The sequence below is a fragment of the Geotrypetes seraphini genome, chromosome 1 (assembly GCF_902459505.1).
Source record: "Geotrypetes seraphini chromosome 1, aGeoSer1.1, whole genome shotgun sequence".
NCBI lineage: Eukaryota > Metazoa > Chordata > Amphibia > Gymnophiona > Dermophiidae > Geotrypetes > Geotrypetes seraphini.
The window spans coordinates 150,371,853-150,392,225 of NC_047084.1; the positions used below are offsets into that span (position 1 = coordinate 150,371,853).

Consider the following 20,373-nt stretch of genomic DNA (forward strand, 5'->3'; position numbering starts at 1 on the left):
TACTATACCTTCCACATTGCAGCCCTGTTGAAATCCCTTAAGTGCTACTCACACTGGTGAGCTGCATCAGGGTAGTATGCTGTTTTGTAGTCAGGTGCCTTCTAGCTCTGCCTTCCATGGATTGAGTCCATGCTGAGTTGGGGAGATGCCCACTTAGGCTTTAGTTGGCTCTGTGGCTCTTTTCCTCTTTCCTCGTAGCAGGATGTACCTATGGCCATCTTTGAATTTGGCCCTTGTTTCAGTTGTGCAGTCCACAAATTTTATTTTCTTCCTTTGAGCCGTGCTGAGAGGGCAATTGGTAATCTCCAGCTAGTCTCTTGACTTACCCTCTGGAGGAGGGAGTTGCCTCCTGAGGAGAAAAAATGATTCCACTATAGCCAAATATTCCATAGGAATGAACTGTCTGTATTTATTTCTATAGCTCTGGAGATTCCGAATATTTATCCTCTGGAACCTCAAAATACGGTGGCTACCTTGAATCCCATCATGTGAGGAGCTACCCTCACCTAAAACTTTCTATATCTGTACATTGATGCAGAAATTGATTTCAGTTACGTAGACCTCAATCATATCTCCCCCTCGGCCATCTCTTTTCCAAGCTGAAGAGCCCTAACCTTTTTAGTCTATCCTTATACGAGATGAGTTCCATCCCCTTTATCATCTTGGTTGCTCTTCTTTGAACCTTTTCTAGTTCCGCTATATCTTTCTTGAGATAAGGCGACCAGAATTGAATGCAGTACTCCAGGTGAGGTTGCATCATGGAGCAATACAGAGGCATTATAATATTCTTAGTCTTGTTAACCATCCTTTTTAAAATAATTCCTAGCATCTTGTTTGCTTGTTTGGCTGTCGCCACATATTGATTGAAAGGTTTCATTGTATTAACTACAATGACACCCAGATCTTTTTCTTGAGTGCTGCCTCCCCCTCCCCCCCCCCCCGGTGGACCCTAGCATCTGGTAACTAAATGTGCATCACTTTGCATTTGTCCACATTAAATTTCATCTTCCATTTGGATACCTAGTTTTCCAATTTCCTAAGATCTGCCTGCAATTTTTCACAATCTGCATGTGTTTTAACAACTTTGGACAGCTGAGTGTCATCTTCAAATTTAATCACTTCACTTGTTCCAATTTCAGTATCATGTATAAATAAGTTAAATAGCACTGTTCCAGGTACAGGTCCCTGTGGCACTCCACTATTTACCCTCCTCCGTTGAGAAAAAATGGCCATTTAAACCTACCCTCTGTTTTCTGTCCAATAACCAATTCCTAATCCATAACTGAACATTGCCTTCTAACCTATGACTCTCTAATTTTCTTAGGAGCCTCTCATGAGGAACTTTGTCAAACCTTTCTGAAAATCTAGATACACTATATCAACCAGCTCACCTTTATCCACATGTTTATTCACAGTGTTCTGCTCTCATTTTAGGTGGGCATTTTCTCAGTTCTTGTATAAACAAGTATATGAGTGTTTATGCTAAGACATGTAAGCGATGTGTGCTCTGGGGACTCAAATCCCTAGAAAGTTTTGCTTCTCCCAGAGAGCCAGGCTGCAACCAGAGAGCTTAAGCCCCCACCCTTATTTAGATTCTTGGAGAGAACAGCATGTTTACCCTTCTAGCTAGTAAACAAGCAGACAGTCCTCTCATACCAGACCCTACCAGTCTTTCTATCCTTTCCACTCTCAATCTCACACTCTGAAACTATCTTAAAAAAAAAAAGGTTTCTTTTTTTTTTTCTTAGAAATGGCAGGAAGAACGAGGAATGCGAAGACTACAATCAAGACCGGCAGCCCAGTCACTGAAGGAATCCAGGGGATGGCCTCGGTTCACGTGCAGACAGAGGGAAAACCAGGGCAGAGAGCAGAGGTCTCTGTACAGACCGAGGCCCTCCCCATCCCCATCCCCAAGCAGACAACTACAGCCTCCACACAGACGGACGAGATAGACCAGCTAGACGGAGACATCTTGCGAGAGCTGATGAGCCTAAGAGAGGAGGTGAAGCGCTTGAGGAGCATCAGAGAAGACGAGACATTCATTGACGAGGTTATCCAAGAGCTGTCCCAGATCACCGAGCAGGAGCCAGGCAAGATCATCCTCAAGACGCCCAAACTGACCAAACCTACAACTTTGGCACCAACGACTGGGGTGCAGGAGGAGGATGGGGACGCTGACTCTTAGCAGCTGGTAACCTCCTCCACAAGAAAACACGGAAAACATTCTTCTAATTCTTCTGTCTCCTTCTCTTGCACACAGGGCAGCCCTACATCAACCCCACTAATAACCTTGAGGAACAGATTCCAGATACTACAGGAAGGACCCGCGAGCGAGGCACAGGAGGTCAACATTCAGACAGTCCCAGTTCCAGAGACAACTAATCAGCTCCCCTCAAAGAAGCGCAGAGTAGTGGTCATTGGGGACTCCCTACTGAGGGGCACCGAGGGACCAATCTGCAGACCGGATATGCAGTCGAGAGAGGTTTGCTGCCTGCCAGGATCCGGGACGTGACCGCCTGCCTAGACAGACTCATCAGGCCCGAGGACTACTTCCCCATGCTCCTTATTCACGTGGGTACGAACGACACTGCCAGGAACACCCCAGAGAACATACCTAAGGACTTTGGAGCCCTGGGTGAGAGGCTGAGGCAGATGGGAGCGCAGGTGGTCTTCTCCTCGATCCTCCCTGTAAGAGACAAGGGAAGAGCCAGGGAGGAGCGTATCCAGAGGACGAACGAGTGGCTACATGAATGGTGCAGGGACATGAACTTCGGCTTCCTGGACCATGGAGAGGCACTAAAGGGACTGCAGGGACCAGATGGACTCCACCTGACAAGGAGAGGCAAGAACGTCTTCGGACATCGACTAGCCCACCTCCTCCGAAGGGCTTTAAACTAGGTAAGTTGGGGGAGGGTTCCCACTCATGTACTAGCGCAGTAAGGAATTTTCCAGGAGAGGTGAATCGACACTCCATTTCTGAGACCGAGGTAAGTTCACACAGTAAAAACAATCATACAAAAGCCACTCAAACTCAGGCGGGAAATTCTACACAGGGTCTTAGCAAACATAAAGTATGGAGGGCTATGTATGTTAATGCACACAGCTTAGGCAATAAAATTCTAGAATTAGAAACAGAGATAACGAACGCCGACCTCGATGTAATAGCGATATCTGAGACTTGGTTCACAGACTCACATGGGTGGGACATGGCTATACCAGGATACAACTTACTTCGTCGGGACAGAGAGGGAAGGATAGGGGGTGGGGTAGCACTATACACTAGAGATAACATCAAAGTCACCAGAATCACAGATGTCAACTACACCGGGGAATCACTCTGGGTGAACCTGGCCAGAGGAAACGAAAAATGCTTGTATCTGGGTGTAGTATACAGGCCCCCAAAACAGCAGGAAGACAGGGATATGGAACTAATCAAAGACATTGAGAACATCACTTTACGCGGGGACACGGTTCTGCTAGGGGACTTCAATATGCCCGACGCTGATTGGAAGACACTTTCCGCTACTACCAGCGGCAGCAGAAGGCTTTTAACCTCCATAAAAGGGGCGCGACTCAAACAAATGGTGCTGGAGCCCACCAGAGATCAGGCGACACTGGACCTGATACTCACCAACGGAGAAAGCGTTTCAGAAGTTTCGGTAGGCGATACACTAGCCTCCAGCGACCACAACATGGTATGGTTCAACATCAAGATAGGCTTCACTAGATCAAACACAGCAACAAAGGTCCTCGACTTTTGGGGCACTGATTTTAAACGCATGGGAGACTTCGTCCATCAGGCGCTACAAAACCAAGCTGAAACCAACAATGTAGAGGCTATGTGGTCAATCCTGAAATGCACCTTGCATGAGGCAACAAACCGCTATATAAAAAAAGTAAGCAAACGACGGAGGAAGAACAAGCCCCAGTGGTTCTCTGCAGAGATCTCGGATCTTGTCAAGGAAAAAAAAAAAGCTTTTATTTCCTACAAGCATACAGGAAACAGGGTGACAAAAGAAGACTATCTGACCAGGTCTAAAGCAGTCAAAGCGGCAGTCAGAGAGGCCAAGATTCAAACAGAAGAACAACTAGCGAAAAACATGAAAAAAGGGGATAAATCCTTCTTCAGATACATTAGCGACAGGAAACGAAACACAGATGGGATAGTACGTCTCAGGAAAACAGACGGGACCTATGCAGAAACGGATTCTGATAAAGCCAAACTACTAAATGAATACTTTTACTCAGTCTTTACTTGTGAAGCGCCGGGGACCGGTCCACAACTGCAAGCAAGGCAAACCTCGGAAGACCCGTTTCAAAACTTCAAGTTTACACCCAGCAGCGTCCATGGCGAACTATCAAAACTCAAGGTGAACAAAGCCATGGGACCGGACAGTCTACACCCCAGGATTCTTAGGGAGTTGTGTGATGTCCTGGCGGAACCGCTATCCGTGCTGTTCAATCTTTCCCTAAGTACCGGAAAAGTCTCCATGGACTGGAAAACAGCTAACGTCATTCCATTGCACAAAAAAGGTTGCAGAACGGAAGCTGCGAATTACAGACCGGTCAGTCTCACCTCAATAGTGAGCAAACTCATGGAAAGACTTATTAAACAGGAATTAGATACGATCCTGACCGAGGAGAATCTACAGGATCCCCAGCAGCATGGATTCACAAAGGGAAGGTCCTGTCAATCCAATCTGATCAGCTTCTTTGACTGGGTTACAAGGAAACTGGATATGGGGAAGTCTCTAGACGTCGTGTACTTGGACTTCAGCAAAGCTTTTGATAGCGTCCCGCACCGCAGATTGTTGAGCAAGATGACTTCGATGGGATTGGGAGTGATATTGACGACATGGGTCAATGACTGGTTAAGCGGTAGAATCCAGAGGGTGGTGGTTAACGGTACCCCCTCCAATACATCGGAGGTGACCAGTGGAGTGCCACAGGGATCGGTCTTGGGACCGATCCTTTTCAACATATACATAAGAGACCTGACTCAAGGGCTTCAAGGTAAAATAACACTATTCGCCGACGACGCCAAACTATGCAACATAGTAGATAACAGCACCTTACCCGACAGTATGGAGCAGGACCTGCTCTTATTGGAACATTGGTCCTCGACTTGGCAGCTGGGCTTTAATGCCAAAAAATGTAAGGTCATGCACCTTGGCAGCAAAAACCCATGCAGAACTTACACTCTAAATGGTGAGACCTTAGCTAGGACTAGGGCAGAACGAGATTTGGGAGTAATCATTAGTGAAGACATGAAAACTGCCAAGCAGGTGGAGAAAGCTGCATCCAAGGCTAGACAAATGGTGGGATGCATCCGTAGAGGTTTCGTCAGCCGGAGGCCCGAAGTCATAATGTCCCTGTACAGATCCATGGTGAGACCTCATCTTGAATATTGTGTTCAATTCTGGAGACCACATTATCAAAAAGATGTGCGGAGAATTGAGTCGGTTCAGCGAATTACCACCAGGATGGTCTCTGGACTCAAGAGCCTCCCATATGAGGAAAGACTGAATAAACTGCAACTATACTCGCTCGAGGAACGTAGAGAGAGGGGGGACATGATTGAGACTTTTAAATATATCACGGGCCGCATCGAGGTGGAAGATGATATCTTCTTTCTTAAAGGACCTTCAATCACAAGAGGTCATCCGCTGAAAATCAAAGGTGGGCAATTTCATGGCGACACCAGGAAGTATTTCTTCACTGAAAGGATAGTCGATCATTGGAATGAACTTCCATTGCAGGTGACTGACGCCAGCAGCGTGCTCGATTTCAAAAAGAAATGGGATATGTATGTGGGATCTCTAGCCGGGTGAAGTCTGGAGGTGGGTCATTAGCGTGGGCAGACTTGATGGGCTATAGCCCTTTTCTGCCGTCATATTCTATGTTTCTATGTTTATGTTTTTTAAGATTTGATATACCGCTCCTGCATATCACTGACCTAAGTGGTTTACAATGCAACAATTGATTAAGGAAAGGAACTCCATTGAAGATAGGAAAAATAGAGCTAAGATACATATATCCTAATAAGCATTCAATGAGGATGAAAACAAAGATTACATTAAAAATAAAAATACTAGTTAATGATAAATTATAAATTAAAAAGATTAAGAAATTAAAATTATCCATTTTATAAGACCGTATGGCTACTTGAAAACTTGGATGTAGCATTGTCCTTTCACCAGGTTTTCACACTTTATTTCCGCTAGCCTAATACAGCTTAGGTTCAATATCTAAGTCTGGAGCACAGTGTTATTTCCTACAAAGTGTGTGAACACCCTCCCAGCTTTCCTTTGGATAAGATGTTCTGGTAAAGTAAGAAGATCTGTAACAGTTGGACTGCCTTGAAATCTTCAAATTGAGTGTGTATTTTTTACTTCAAGTTATTTAAAAAAGTTGTTCAAAATACTACAGAGTCTGCCTGATAACACCTAAGGTTACAGAAGTAAGGGTTAGCTGAATGGGAGCCTCAGAGAAGTGTCAATCTAATGCAGTGAGTTCTGCAGTGTATGGCCCCATGAGGAGTCTCTGCTTTTCAGTACAAACCCTGAGGAAGTTTCAGTAAAAATCTACAAGACAGTTTAGTAAAACTGTAAGCTGCAAAGTAAGCTGTTAGCAGCACACACACCTTCAAAGAAGTCCAGCAAACTGGTAAGGCAATTTCCACCTCGGCTGAACCCATGCTGATTCTGTCTCATTAAATTATGTTTGTCTATGTGTTCCATGATTTTGGCTTTATTTATTTATTTAAAAATTTATATACCACATAAAAACTATACATGCATACAAAATTATACAAAATTACATGCATACATGTTAAAAATACTAAAACATGTTTCAACAGAACAAACACAATAAAATAATTGTTTCCATTATTTTGCCTGGCACCGAAGTCAGACTTACTGATCTGTAATTTCCCGGATACAGGATGTCTGGGGCGTTACTTGGAGAGACTCCCCAGTAAAGAGACTAGGGCATGCTGGTCGATAGGTTGATGAAGCCATCCACGCAATGTGCGGCGGCGAAAAGGGCAAATAGGATGCTAGGAATGATTAAGAAGGGGATCACGAACAGATCGGAGAAGGTTATCATGCCGCTGAACCGGGCTATAGTACGCCCTAACCTGGAATACTGCGTCCAGCACTGGTCACCGTACATGAAGAAGGACACGGTACTACTCGAAGGGTCCAGAGAAGAGCAACTAAAATGGTTAAGAGGCTGGAGGAGTTGCCGTACAATGAGAGATTAGAGAAACTGGGCCTCTTCTCCCTTGAAAAGAGGAGACTGAGAGGGGACATAATCAAAACATTCAAGATACTGAAGGGAATAGACTTAGTAGATAAAGACAGGTTGTTCACCATCTCCAAGGTAGGGAGAACGAGTGGGCACTCTGATGTTAAAAGGAGATAGATTCCGTACAAACGTAAGGAAGTTCTTCACCCAGAGAGTGGTGGAAAACTGGAACGCTGTTATAGGGGAAAACACCCTCCAGGGATTCAAGACAAAGTTAGACAAGTTCTTCTGAACTGGAACGTACGCAGGTAGGGCTGGTCTCAGTTAGGACACTGGTCTTTGATATAGGGGCTGCCATGGGAGCAGACTGCTGGGCACGATGGACCACTGGTCTGACCCAGCAGCGGCAATTCTTATGTTCTTATGGATCTTTCCTGGAACCCATTTTAAAAATTGGCATAACATTGGAGGGTAGCCAATCTTCCGGTACTTCAGGCAATTTTGGTAACAAGTTACAGATTATACAGGTTATAGCGCTAACACCAGATCAGCAAATTCATATTTGAGTTCTTTTAGTACTCTGGGATGTATACTTTTCAGTCCAGGTGATTTTATCATATTGATTTGGCTTAGTACATCTTCCAGAATCATGGAGATTTAACATAAGAACATAAGCAGTGCCTCTGCTGGGTCAGACCAAAGGTCCATCATGCCCAGCAGTCCGCTCACGCGGCGGCCCATCAGGTCCAGGACCTGTATAGTAATCCTCTATCTGTATCCTTCTATCTTCTTTTCCTTCAGGAAATTATCTAATCCTCTCTTGAACCCCAATACCGTACTCTGTCCTATCATACCCTCTTTCAGTTCCTGCACATCATTACCCTTGAAATCCATTTCCGGTTCAGGTAGATCTCTTACATCTTCTTCTCTAAATACCTAAGCAAAGAATTCAGTCAGTCTCTCCGCTATGGCCTTATCCTCCCTAAGTGCCCCTTTTGCTCCTTGATCATCCAACGGTTCCATGGATTCCCTCACAGGTTTTCTGCTTCTAATGTACTTAAAAAAATTATTATGAGTTTTTGCCTCTTGCAAATTTCTCTTCATATTCTTTCATAGCTGTCTTTATCAATACTTTGCATCTAACTTGTCAGTGCTTGTGTCTGTTCTTATTTTCTTCATTTCAATTCTTTTTCCATTCTTTAAAGGATGTTTTTTTGGCTCTAATAGCCTAATAACCTCTTTCACTTCACTTTTTAAACATGTTGGCTCTTAATTTCCTCCTCTTTTCACCTTTGTTGATATGTGGAATACATCTGGTCTGGGCTTCCACGATGGTATTTTTAAATAACATCCACACCTGGTTTACAGTCCTAACCTTTGTAACTGATCCTTTTAGCTTCTTTTTAACTATTTCCTCATTTTTATCATAGTCGCCCTTTCAGAAAATGCCGCTACAGTAGATTTCTTACGCAACATCACTCCAGGTATCAGCTCAAATTTGATCATGTTATGAACACTGTTTCCCAGTGGACCCAACCAACACAGTCACTTCTTCTACTATGCCTTGCTTATCACTATATAACGCCACCAGCAAAAGCACATGCCGATAAAAAGTCAAAGAATATATCCAGTTCTTCTCAAATGAAGATTTGCAATAGCAGGTATATTTAACTAGTGGATGAGACTCTGCGTGTCCTGTAGCTAGGGGAGAAATTTAGTGTGTTATTTAATAACGATCCTAAGATATCTTCCTGAGCTTCAGAAGAGAGTAGACCTTGATTTGTATTGGATGATTTTCTACTCTTTTCTTTGTTTATAATTCTTGTGATAATTGAAATCACCCATTATTATATTGTTGCCCAATTTGCCAGCTTTTCTAATTTCTGAAAACATTTCTTTATCTGTTTGCTCATTTTGTCCCGGGGAAATAGAAAAGGTACAGAGAAGGGCGACGAAAATGATAAAAGGTTTGTGACAACTTCCCTATGAAGAGAGGCTGAAGCGGCTGGGGCTCTTCAGCTTGGAGAAGAGATGGCTCAAGGGTGATAGGTCTATAAAATACTGAGTGGAGTAGAAAGGGTGGATGTGAATCGCTTGTTTACTTGTTCCAAAAATACTAGGACTAAAGGGCATTTGTTAAAGCTACTAAGTAGTAGATTTAAAACAAACTGGAGAAAATATTTCTTCACTCAACGTGTAATTAAACTCTGGAATTCGTTGCCGGAGAATGTGGTGAAATCATTTAACTTATTCCTTCAGTACTACATCTTCTCATCCGAGACTTTGATAAATGAACTCAACAATAATGAGCATCCCAACACCAAAATCTTGCAAAAACATATAACTGCACATCGTTAAAAAAAAATAAAATTAATTATACTTTATTGTGTGTGTACCTATTTGAATGCATCATTAATCACCTGGGATGTGGGAGTGATCTAAGACTCCGATTGGCCAGATACCTAAAAGCCCTCCCAGGATGCACTGGGAAAGAGGCCTAAGACTCCGGTTGGCCCAGGTACCTAGGACCCCCCTTTGGGAAGGGGCCTTACGCATCTGAGCCAATCAGGGCCTTAGTTTTTCCCCCATTACTTCCCAGAATGCACTAGGAAGAGGAAGGCCTGCCATTTTGCAGTGGCAGGCCTGCCAGCTGGCACAGCCTCCCTCCGGTGGGGTCTCCAGGTGGGTGGGGGGCCCTGGAAGAAAGTGGTGGTAGCTGGGGGATGCTTTGGGGGCGGGGGGTGGGTGGTGGCAGGAGGAATTGGGCACTCCTCCTGCTGCGGACAGTTGGGGGGGGTGTTTAGGGATTCCGGCAGGAGGGAATGGGCATCCCTCCTGCTGGCCAACTTGCGGGGGGGGGGGGGGGTTCAGGGGTGTGCTGCTGCTCAGCTGCTCATAGTAGGGAGATTCCCCTGCTGCGATCAGCTCAGTGGCAGCGCAATTCTCTTAAATGATGCCTGTGACATGGACGCTAGTTAGAGAATTGGGATGGTTAGTCGGGGTTAGGCATCTGTCCATTAGGGCAGACACGATTCTGTATAGGACGCCCATGTGCAATTCTCAAAAGTCATTAGACGGCTGCTGAGTCCGAGCTTCCTATACAGAATCAGGCCCTAAATCTTTTATTTATTTATTTTTTTTTAATAAAATGGCAGTATGATGTATTGTTTTGCAGTGCAATTGATTTTTTTTTAGTGTTGATATAGCTTTTTGTATTTTATTTGTTATATATCTTATTGTTTGTACTGTATATGTTTTATTTGTACCCCAGCTAGAATTTCTAGATAGAGCGGGTTATACAATTTTAAAATAAGTAAATAAAACAAACCTACTCTTGCCTATTGGGTACAAACTTGAGGTTAGAACAGAAGAGTCAAGAGTAAAGAGAAAGCCGAGCGGTTTCCACTCTGGAGAAGCGGCTGAGAAAGCTATAGATGTCAACCTGCCAGAGGAGCGGTAGAGGTTCAAAGTACTATGTTAGGCTGTGAGAGATGAGGAGGGGGAGCCTAGAATGGTATTGCTGGGCCAGGTTGAACCGAAGCAGGGAAGAAGCTGGTGGGGGGAAAGGGGCAGCCAGTCCTTATGATGGAGAATTATGCTCAAAATAAAGTATGCAATATTTTAAAATATTGTATACAGAATTATCCTTGGTGCCTTAGTACTTTGTAATTGTAATTTCCAGTGGCAGCATGGAAAGCGAGTTCCTCTGGGAGAGTACAGTGTGTTGGCTTTTAACTTTTTTAGTTCTATTCAACTTTTTATTGTTTGTTTTTTTAAACTATTGTAAACCGCTTAGAATCTTATGGCCTTACTGTATATAAACTGATGATTATTATTATTAAATCCCTTATACTGAATAATACGGTGCCATCTCTTCAAGTAGCCACATAGTGGTTATGTGCAAATTAAATTTGCTTATTTAAATTTGAAATCTCTAGTTGCATTCAAAAAGGTTTTAAATATTTTAAAGATGTAATTATTTTATATGGGATCAAGTTTGTTCATTGACAGGACTTTGCTTGTTTTGAAAACTGTTTTGCCTCATTCTTCTCCCTTCGTGTGCCTTTCCATTATTGTATGATTTTAGATGCACCTTATGTTTTATTTAAAAAGTAAAGAATAATGTAACAGAAAGTAAGGGCTCCTTTTATCAAGGTGCGCTACGGGGGTTAGCGTGTCGGATATTTCATCACGCGCTAACCCCCGCAGCAAGCCAAAAAACCAACGCCTCCTCAATGGAGGCGTTAGTGACTAGCGCAGCAGGCAGTTGAACGTGCGGTATTTAGCGCGTTAACCGCCTACCGCACCTTGATAAAAGGAGCCTTAAGTCTTAATATTTATTTCTATTTTTGGCAGATGCTTTGAAGCCGCCCAGTTGCTCTTTGCAAGCACCTGTTGAGTTACCCGTAGCAGTTACTACTGCACCATCTTCCCTTTGCTCCTTACCTCCGCCTTACCAACCAATCAACATACAACATCTGGAATCGTCATCTAACCAGGAAGATCCTCAAGACTATCTATTGCTCATCAACTGCCAGAGCAAGAAGCCTGAACCTTCTAGGTAAACAAACAAAGAAAAAAATGGCAAAATAATTGTTTTCTTTTTACTTGTTACAAGGCTGCACTCTTTGGTCAAGTCTAGTGATTTGTACTCCTCCTATAGGACTAATACGGAATTTTGTCTGCCCTAATCCAAATTTTGGCTCTAATATTTGAGACTCATACTAGCGTTGTTCAATGCAAGGGCTTCAAGCCAGTGGGAGCCCTCCTCCTTCCCTACCCAGCTCCTCAGATACTCCCTCAGTGCTCTCCAAGATACTCCGGTGCCCTCCCAGTAGAGGTCTGCATGGGAACGGGGATTGTGGGAATCCCGTAGGATCCCACCCTCAAGGTCTACGGGACTCCCACGGGGATCCCCCCCAGGCTCACTGGGATGGAACCAGGGTTCCCAAGACCCGAAAAGAGAATTAGTAGAAGATAGACAAAAGCAGAGACTGGGACCAAGATGATGGAAAAACAAAATATTCCACCAGCTACAGCAAGGGAGATGTTCATTTTGAGGAAGGCTAAGCTCAATGTGGAAGGCCCAGTCCCCTCTCATGGTTATGCCACCAATTGTGTTTAGTACAAAATGAAGTACTTGCTGAGTTTGTTTTGGGGTTTCCAGTTCAGTTTCGGCACATTTTTCTTATGCAACCATTGTCCTGAAAAGTGCCTCTCTCAATTCTGCTTTAAATGATTTTGATGCTATATTATTTGATTCTTTACTCATTGCTGCATTAAAAATCATTTGTGGTTCTCTCACAAGTTACCTATGCCAGATGGTAGAACCAGATTTGTTTGCTCTACAGATATGAGCTTTATATTGCCAAAAAATCCAACTCTTTTATTTCTTTTAACAAGTGGGAAGATTTGTCTTCTCTCCCCAAACTCTTTTGGACCCAAGGTGGCACTGGTTTAAAAATTAATGAAGATGGAAATATTATACAAAGATGTGCTATACTTTGTTGCAGATAGGTAATGAACTTGTGCAGATGAGTGTTTCTCTTTCCAAAAATACTAGGACTAGGGGGCATGCGATGAAGCTACTAAGTAGTAGATTTAAAAACAAACCAGAGAAAATATTTCTTCACTCAACATGTAATTTAAACTCTGGAATTTGTTGCTAGAGAATGAGGTGAAATCAGTTAGCTTAGCAGGGTTTTAAAAAGGATTGGGTAATTTCCTAAAACAAAAGTCTATAAGCCATTATTCAGATGGCTTGGGGAAATCCACTGCTTATTCCAAGGATGAGTAGCATAAAATCTGTTTTATTCCTTGGGTTCTTGCCAGGAACTTGTAACTGGGTTGGCCACTGTTAGAAACAGAGTACTGGGCTTTTGAGGGACCTTCAGTCTGACCCAGTATGGCAACTGTTTATGTTTCTGTGGACTTGATTTACCTCACACTCAAGACTTAGAATAATTTCTGGCAACAATTTATTATCAGTATTAAGTGTTTGAAAAAGGTACATATCTTATGTTCTTAATTCAAAATCTATTGTATGGGTTTTCAGACTAGCCACCAACCTCCAAGTATGCATGTATCTTACTATCCCTATTCAGACTTGTAGAGTCACTCTGAGGTTATAAGGTTGTGTATCCATTTGAAAAAATAAAATGGTTAAACATCATGAATGAAGCAATATTTCTGTTGCAAAGACATAGGATTCTGTACTATAACTGTTGCTTTCCATTAGTCGCAAATCTACAGAAGGGCGTCACTCAAAAATCTGAACTTCTACCCTTCTGCAGTGGAGAACCGCTCCCTCTTCAGTTTTTCCTTCTGCAAGCAAATTCAGAAGGTATGTTCTGATCTGTTCTGCTTAGGCTCCCTAAAAGTGGCCAAAGCTATATCTAGGCTTTATCCTATGGCTCCAGACTTCCAGCAGCTGATTCCCTCTTGGATCTTATGGTTAAGATCGTGTTTTTGGTTGCCATAGTCTGGTGAGGTGGATCTCAGAGTTACAAGCCCTCTTCTGTGGGGAACCCTTCCTCAGGTTTACAGAGTCTGGTGTTTCTCTGCAAACAGTACCTTTCTTTCTACCGAAGGTGGTTTCTGCCTCCATATCAATCAGGAGATTCGCTTACTTGCCTTTCACCCTACAGATGTGGCAAAATAGGTCAGAATTTTGCAGAGGCTGGATATGTGTAGAGACCTACATTACCTGGAGAGGACTAGATTCCTGGCTATCTAACCAACTTTTTGTGCTGATCAGGTAATTAAGGCAAGGCAAGCCAGCTTCCAAGGCTTCGATTGCCAGATGGATCGCATGGCAACTTCTTCTTCCTAACTGCCTGTGGATAAACAGCGTCCTAGCTCAATCACAGCACATTCAACTAACATAGTAAAGACCTGAACAGCCTACCCGGTCTGCCCATTAGTTATACCCATTACAAATACATGATTAAATTAACTTGTCTCTTCTTTGATATGTCAGGTACTTAAACTGTAAAGTCCACCTGGTATTGTACCATAGCTGATGTACCAAAGCAGTGCCAGATGTGTGGCTGCTTCCTGGGCGGAGTCCTGGGCTGTTTTGCTTGATAAAATTTGTAGAGCAACTACTTGGTCTACTCTCCACACCTTTATGAGGTTCTACAGAGTGGATGTGGTGTCTTGAAAGGATGCTGCTTTCGGGTCCTCGGTTTTGTGAGCAGGCTCATCTGTCCCTTCCTAGACATATGGCACTGCTTTAGTACATCAGCTATGGTATAGAATCCTATGTCTTTGCTACAGAATGGAAGATTAGGTTCTTACCTCGTTAATCTTGTTTCTGTTATAAGACATAAGATTCGGTATGGCCCGCCCCATGCAGACTTTTGATTTGCCTGATTTCTACTTCGGACATTGTCTCAGGACCTCTATTTCTAGGATTTAAGAAAGACAAAACTACAGGACCATAGGTGCTCCTATTCCCTTTCTCCTTTGAAGGTTGGTTGTTTTTTTATGGCTCCTACTGGTTGCACTTAGCAGGTTGGTTCTTAGCTACTCATGTGCTTAATTTGTTATTCAATGTTGATTGTTATTTGTTGTTTATCATTGCTCTTTTGATACAAGTTACAGAGCAGCACAGAATATGGTTTGTAGCCGGTGAAATTCCCTGTGCCCCTCCTTCTCTTTTCTTCTGTTTCAGTGGAGTTTGCTTTGGTACTAACTGAAGAGGGAGCTGTTCTCTACTGCAGAAGGGGAGGAGTTTTGAGTTATACCCTTCTGCAGATGTGCGACAAACAGGAACAGCTATGATACAGAATCCTATGTCTTATAACAGAAAGATGATTATTGAGGTAAGAACCTAATCTTCCACTAGTTCATTCTCTCTAGGTGAAGTTTCAAGTTTTATTAAAACTTTCTACCCTACCCAACAGCTCATGCCATCTGGGTAACTTACAGTCTAAAAATGGAAAGGCATAGACTTAACACTAAACCTACAATAGGAAAGGGGGAAGCTATAATTTTTGATAAGATAATGGGGAGGAATGTACATAAATGAGCCATTTATTCACCAACATAGTCAATGAACAAATCAAATAAAGTTTTATTTTATGTAGTTGTAATAACTTTTGTACCAACTTAGATGATGGTAGATTAAGCAAATACATATAATTTCATGTTTGATATCTGTTTATACTCTCTATGATTACTGGGTAAAGACAGCTTTTAGTATAATGGTTATTTTTCTGTAGTTACAAGTTGTGACACACCAAATTGCATATTTTTTAATACTCAGTTTGCTCTGAAAGTTCTGTTAAGCAGGTGAATAACTTGCTAATTTGAAAAATTTAAGTTAAAAAAAAATCCTGAAATCAAAAAACATTAAAGAAAATAAAGAAAACTTATATAGCCTGGCCATGTTAGGGTCTTTGGAAGATGAAGTTAAACTTTACAACTGAAGCCAAAGCAATTGCATAGTCCAGACAAAAGCTATGAATAGAGATTCTGTGGATAGAAGAATAAAATATAATCTTTCAAGGGGGTTCATCAGTGCCCAGAGGAAAACTGTTCACTAGCTTATGTTTGGACTGTATAAATCCTTTAGCTTCCATTGTACATTTCCAGCTTTCACTCCCAAATGTCAGGCGTTAAAGCCCCGTCAAGCCTGAGATCCACAAAGTGGCTGCATGATCCAGAGCGCTTTCGTCTTATGGCATGGATCTTGAATTCTCGGCTTTGAGCTAAAAGGGCTATTCAGATTTAGTGGTAAGTACGCTTCTGAGATCCACATTTGTGGCATACGCCAAGGCCTGGGGTTCTTTCCAATGTGGTGTCACAAGGAGAAGCTGGACCCTGTCATGGCCTCGGTATCGTCAGTACTTTCCTTTCTTCAAGATGGCTTGGACATGGGGCTGGCGGTTTCTTCTCTGAAGGTGTAAGTGACAGGAGTTTCCTGTTAAAGAACCAAGGATCCAGACTTCAAAAAGTATCAAAAACTCAGAAGAGGTTAGATAGATATGATCCTAGAAAAACCTGCTCCTAGATTCCCAACTGTCACACAGAACAATAGATTCTTTACCGTTTTCTTAAATAACCACTTGTCATTAATATTTAGGTGAAAAATCAGTTCTAGGGAAACATATCAAAATGATCCCACAACATATGTACATCCTAAAAGCGCACCATAGGAATTACCCAGAAACATCTATCTTCACCAACAAGTGTCTTTTATTTTATTCAACAACTAAAGTGCTGTGTGAGAGGGAAACTTTTTAAATATTAAAATTGCTTATCACCCTACTTGCATAAAATAATACAAAAATCCCACATTAATTCATAATCTCAAAGTGAGGATATAAACGCTTGAAGACTACCATGTTTCCCCGAAAATAAGACAAGTGTCTTATGTTAATTTTGGGTAAATAATAAATATTGATGTTTGAAAACAGCAGCTCACTTCTAGTTTGTGACTGCTAAATTGAACAAGAGAGGGAGAGAGAGAATCTGTGATAAGGCATGTACATGAGACTGATTTTCTACTTTTTATATTAGTGTGTGAAATGGGGCCTGGAAGCCAGATTGAGCAAGGGACTAGAATAATAATAATAATAACAGTTTATATACCGCAGGACCGTGAAGTTCTAATCTATGCGGTTTACAATGATTAAAAAGATGCTACAAATTGAGTGGAACATACATAGTTAGAGATTAGTGGCTAACAGTTTAGGGATCAGATTTAAGGGAGAGATTGTGATGGGAGCGATTCTCCAGATTCGTTATCTAGGTACTTCAAGAATGGTTTGGAGGTTGAAGGGAGAGGGTATCCAGTTACGATATGTGGCAATGTGGCAACCTCGCAGCCGATGGTGCTCTGGGAAGGAAGAGAGAGTGCAAGAACATGGAGCAAAGGAAAAAAAATGGAAATTTGAGGAAGAGGTGATGGGGGAAGGTGAAAAGGATAGATGGGTTTTTAACATCTAAATTTGACCCTGTATGCATGTTCTTTTATGTTCAAATAGTGTGTTGCCATGCATAGGATGTAAAAGTACATTAAATGAATCCTCTAATACTTTTTTTTTTGTTCTTTTTAAAGATCTCATGCTGACTCTGCAAAATCCATCTCTTCTGAAACGGATTGTAATGATAATGTACCTTCCCACAAAAATGTGGCTCCACATCTTAGCAAAAGAACAGTAAATGGATTTGTATATGATTCTCCGCCATCTCAAGCGGGATGTATATCTATGGATTCCAGCCTATATAATCTCCCCAGGAGTTTTTCACAGGATCTTTTGCCAAAGACAGCGTCTCCATCTGGAACTGAATCAGAAGGGGAACTCTATGTGTTTAATACTGTTGGAACCTCTTTAATAGAAACGCAAATGAGGCAGTTCTCCATTAGTTATGACATCCCCCCTACTCCTGGAGGTACTTATCAGATTCCGCGAACTTTTCCAGATGGAGCCCTGAGTCAGACATCGAAATTAGAACCTATTTCAGATGTTCCCCCTCCTCGACCACCTAAACCTCTCCATGCTTCAGAGCGATCTCCTGCAGAGGGATGCACCATTACTCGTACTGCCTCAGAGACTGACAGCAATTACTGTATTCCGACACCAAGCATGCCCGCATCACGTAGTAATACAGTTTCTACTTTGGATTTAAACAGATTACGAAAAGGTCAGCCTTTTGAATTTTAATTTCTGTTGTATCCGATAATATTTTATATTACCTGTTTCAATTTTGCTCCAACCTTTTCCTGTCACTCTTGAATCACAATCCCGTTTAATCTATTATATGTTTTTGTGGTACTGATGTGCTACTTTTTAGATTTTGCATACCTTGTATGACTTAATCTTAATTCTCAGAACAGATTAAACATCAGGTTGTAAAACTGGACTACGGAAAGTTATAAAAGATATTGCATAGGACATGTTTAAAAACCTTTACCACAAATGCCCTTTTTAGATCAAGGTCACAAAGCACACAGTTTTCATATTGGTCCAATAAGATATCACACCCTAAAGAAAATTCATGGTTATTTTGAGAACAGATATGGCTACTGGAATAAGATAAAATACAGTATGACTAGCATTTCATACTACATTTATTAAAAAAAAAAAAAAGCCACACTTTCCAAACTTGATGTTTATATTTGCCTATTAAATATGTAAAGGCTGTGTTTGTGAGCAAGAACGATTTATGTATATATAAAGTAAGAGTTAAATTTTGTGAATTAGATGATGGCAAGAACAGTTCAGTTCTTTGAGAGAAGCCTATGTAGTTTTGTATATGAAATTAAGATTTTATGCCTGCAGTTTTGAAAGTCTTCCCAAAAAACACCTCTAAAAATCTACTGGTAGATTTTTAGAGGTGTTTTTGGGAAGATTGTGAAGTAATTGCCTCCAAGTAAAAGAAAAATCTAAATTACATCATTGAGGATGTGGAACTGCAGTTTTGAAAGAGCTTGAATTCATACATAAGAACATAAGAAGAACATAAGAAGTTGCCCCCGCTGAGTCAGACCAGAGGTCCATCTTGCTCAGCGATCCGCTCCCGTGGCGGCCCATCAGGCCTAGTGCCTGAACAGTGGTCCCTGATTAATTTTATAACTTACCTCTAATCCTATCCCTATAACCTACCTCTACTCCTATCTGTACCCCTCAATCCCTTTGTCCTCCAAGTACCTATCCAAAGCTTCTTTGAACCCCTGTAGCGTGCTCCCGTTTATCACATCCTCCGGCTGCGCGTTCCATGTATCCACCACCCTCTGTGTGAAAAAGAACTTCCTGGCGTTTGTTCTAAACCTCTCCCCTTTCAATTTCTCTGAGTGCCCCCTTGTACTAGTTGATCCCCATAATTTGAAAAATCTGTCCCTGTCTATTTTTTCTATGCCCTTTATGATCTTGAAGGTTTCTATCATGTCTCCTCTAAGTCTCCGCTTTTCCAGGGAGAAAAGCCCTAGCTTTTTCAGTCTGTCAGTATATGAGAGGTCCTCCATGCCCTTTATTAGCTTAGTTGACAAATTGTGTTTTGTGTGGGTGTTTTCTGTGTGTGAAATAGGGAATTGTCTGGATGCGTGAGATGATGGGTGTCAAGAGTTTGTGGGGCTCATTTTTGAAAAATGCAGACGACCTAAAAATGGCAGAAATCAGCACTTGGGTATCCTAATCGCTAATGTGCTCTTAGTGAGCTTAGATTTGGACATCGTGCAGCGATAATTGAACATTCTAAACAGGTGTAGCTCAGAACATCTAAGTGCCATAAAGATACCCAAATGACCACTGGTGGGATTAAGTAATAACTCCCCTCCCCCCCCAAAAAAAAAATCTGAGTGAAACAGTATACTTCCCCCTCCGTATTCACGAATTCCATATCTACGGAATCGCTTATTCGCGGTTTTAATTTAAACGAAAAAAATAATATTTGGGCCGGTTCTGCCCCTAACCCCAGCTATTTTAAGTCCTGTAAGCCCCCACTTAAGCCTTACTTGGTGGTCTAGCAGGTTTTCGGGGCAGGAGCGATCTTCCCACGCTCCTGCCCTGTGCAGATCGCTCACAGGAAATGGCTCGAGAGATTACGGGAGCTCAAGGTGCCAGCAATTTCCTGTGAGCGATCTGCATGGGGCATGAGCGTGGGAAGATCCGCTCCTGCCTGAAAAGCCGCTAGACCACCAGGTAAGGCTTAAGGGGGGGCTTTCAGGACTTAAAATAGCTGGGGTTAGGGGCAGAACCGGCCCAAATATTATTCGCGTTTTTTTCATATTTGCGGGCCGGCTCTGCCCCGAACCCCCGCGAATACGGAGGGGGAAGTATACATGCCTTTTCTACTGTAGAACAGCAGCATCTGGTATGGGAAATCCAAGTAGAGCATCACACAGGTGTCTTAAGTAGCTGGTGAGTTGGCTAGTGAGCTATAGAGAGGAGGACCCAGGCCCATAAGCCACTCTAACCATTACATTTATGGCAGAAAGTGTGAGCCCACCAAAATCCTACCATACTGCCATATAGGTGACACCTGCAGCCATAAGGGCTATTGGGGTGTTAGGTAGGTATGGCTCAGCATACATTAGAAGGGAGTTACGGTTAGATGCACTTCTGGCACCCTTTATGTGAAGTTCATATAAGATGCCCCACTTCTCTATCAACATGT

The 20,373-nt window shown here is 42.3% G+C and overlaps 1 protein-coding gene across 2 annotated transcripts in view; it reads left to right on the forward strand.

The window, feature by feature from the left end:
* GAB1 (GRB2 associated binding protein 1) overlaps nt 1-20,373 on the forward strand; it is a 179,869-nt gene that overhangs the window by 68,266 nt on the left and 91,230 nt on the right. For both annotated transcript variants that reach the window (XM_033939940.1, XM_033939950.1), the window contains exons 3-4: nt 11,605-11,809; nt 17,315-17,901. In XM_033939940.1, the coding sequence (XP_033795831.1) occupies nt 11,605-11,809; nt 17,315-17,901 (792 nt within the window). The remainder of the gene's footprint in view (nt 1-11,604; nt 11,810-17,314; nt 17,902-20,373) is intronic.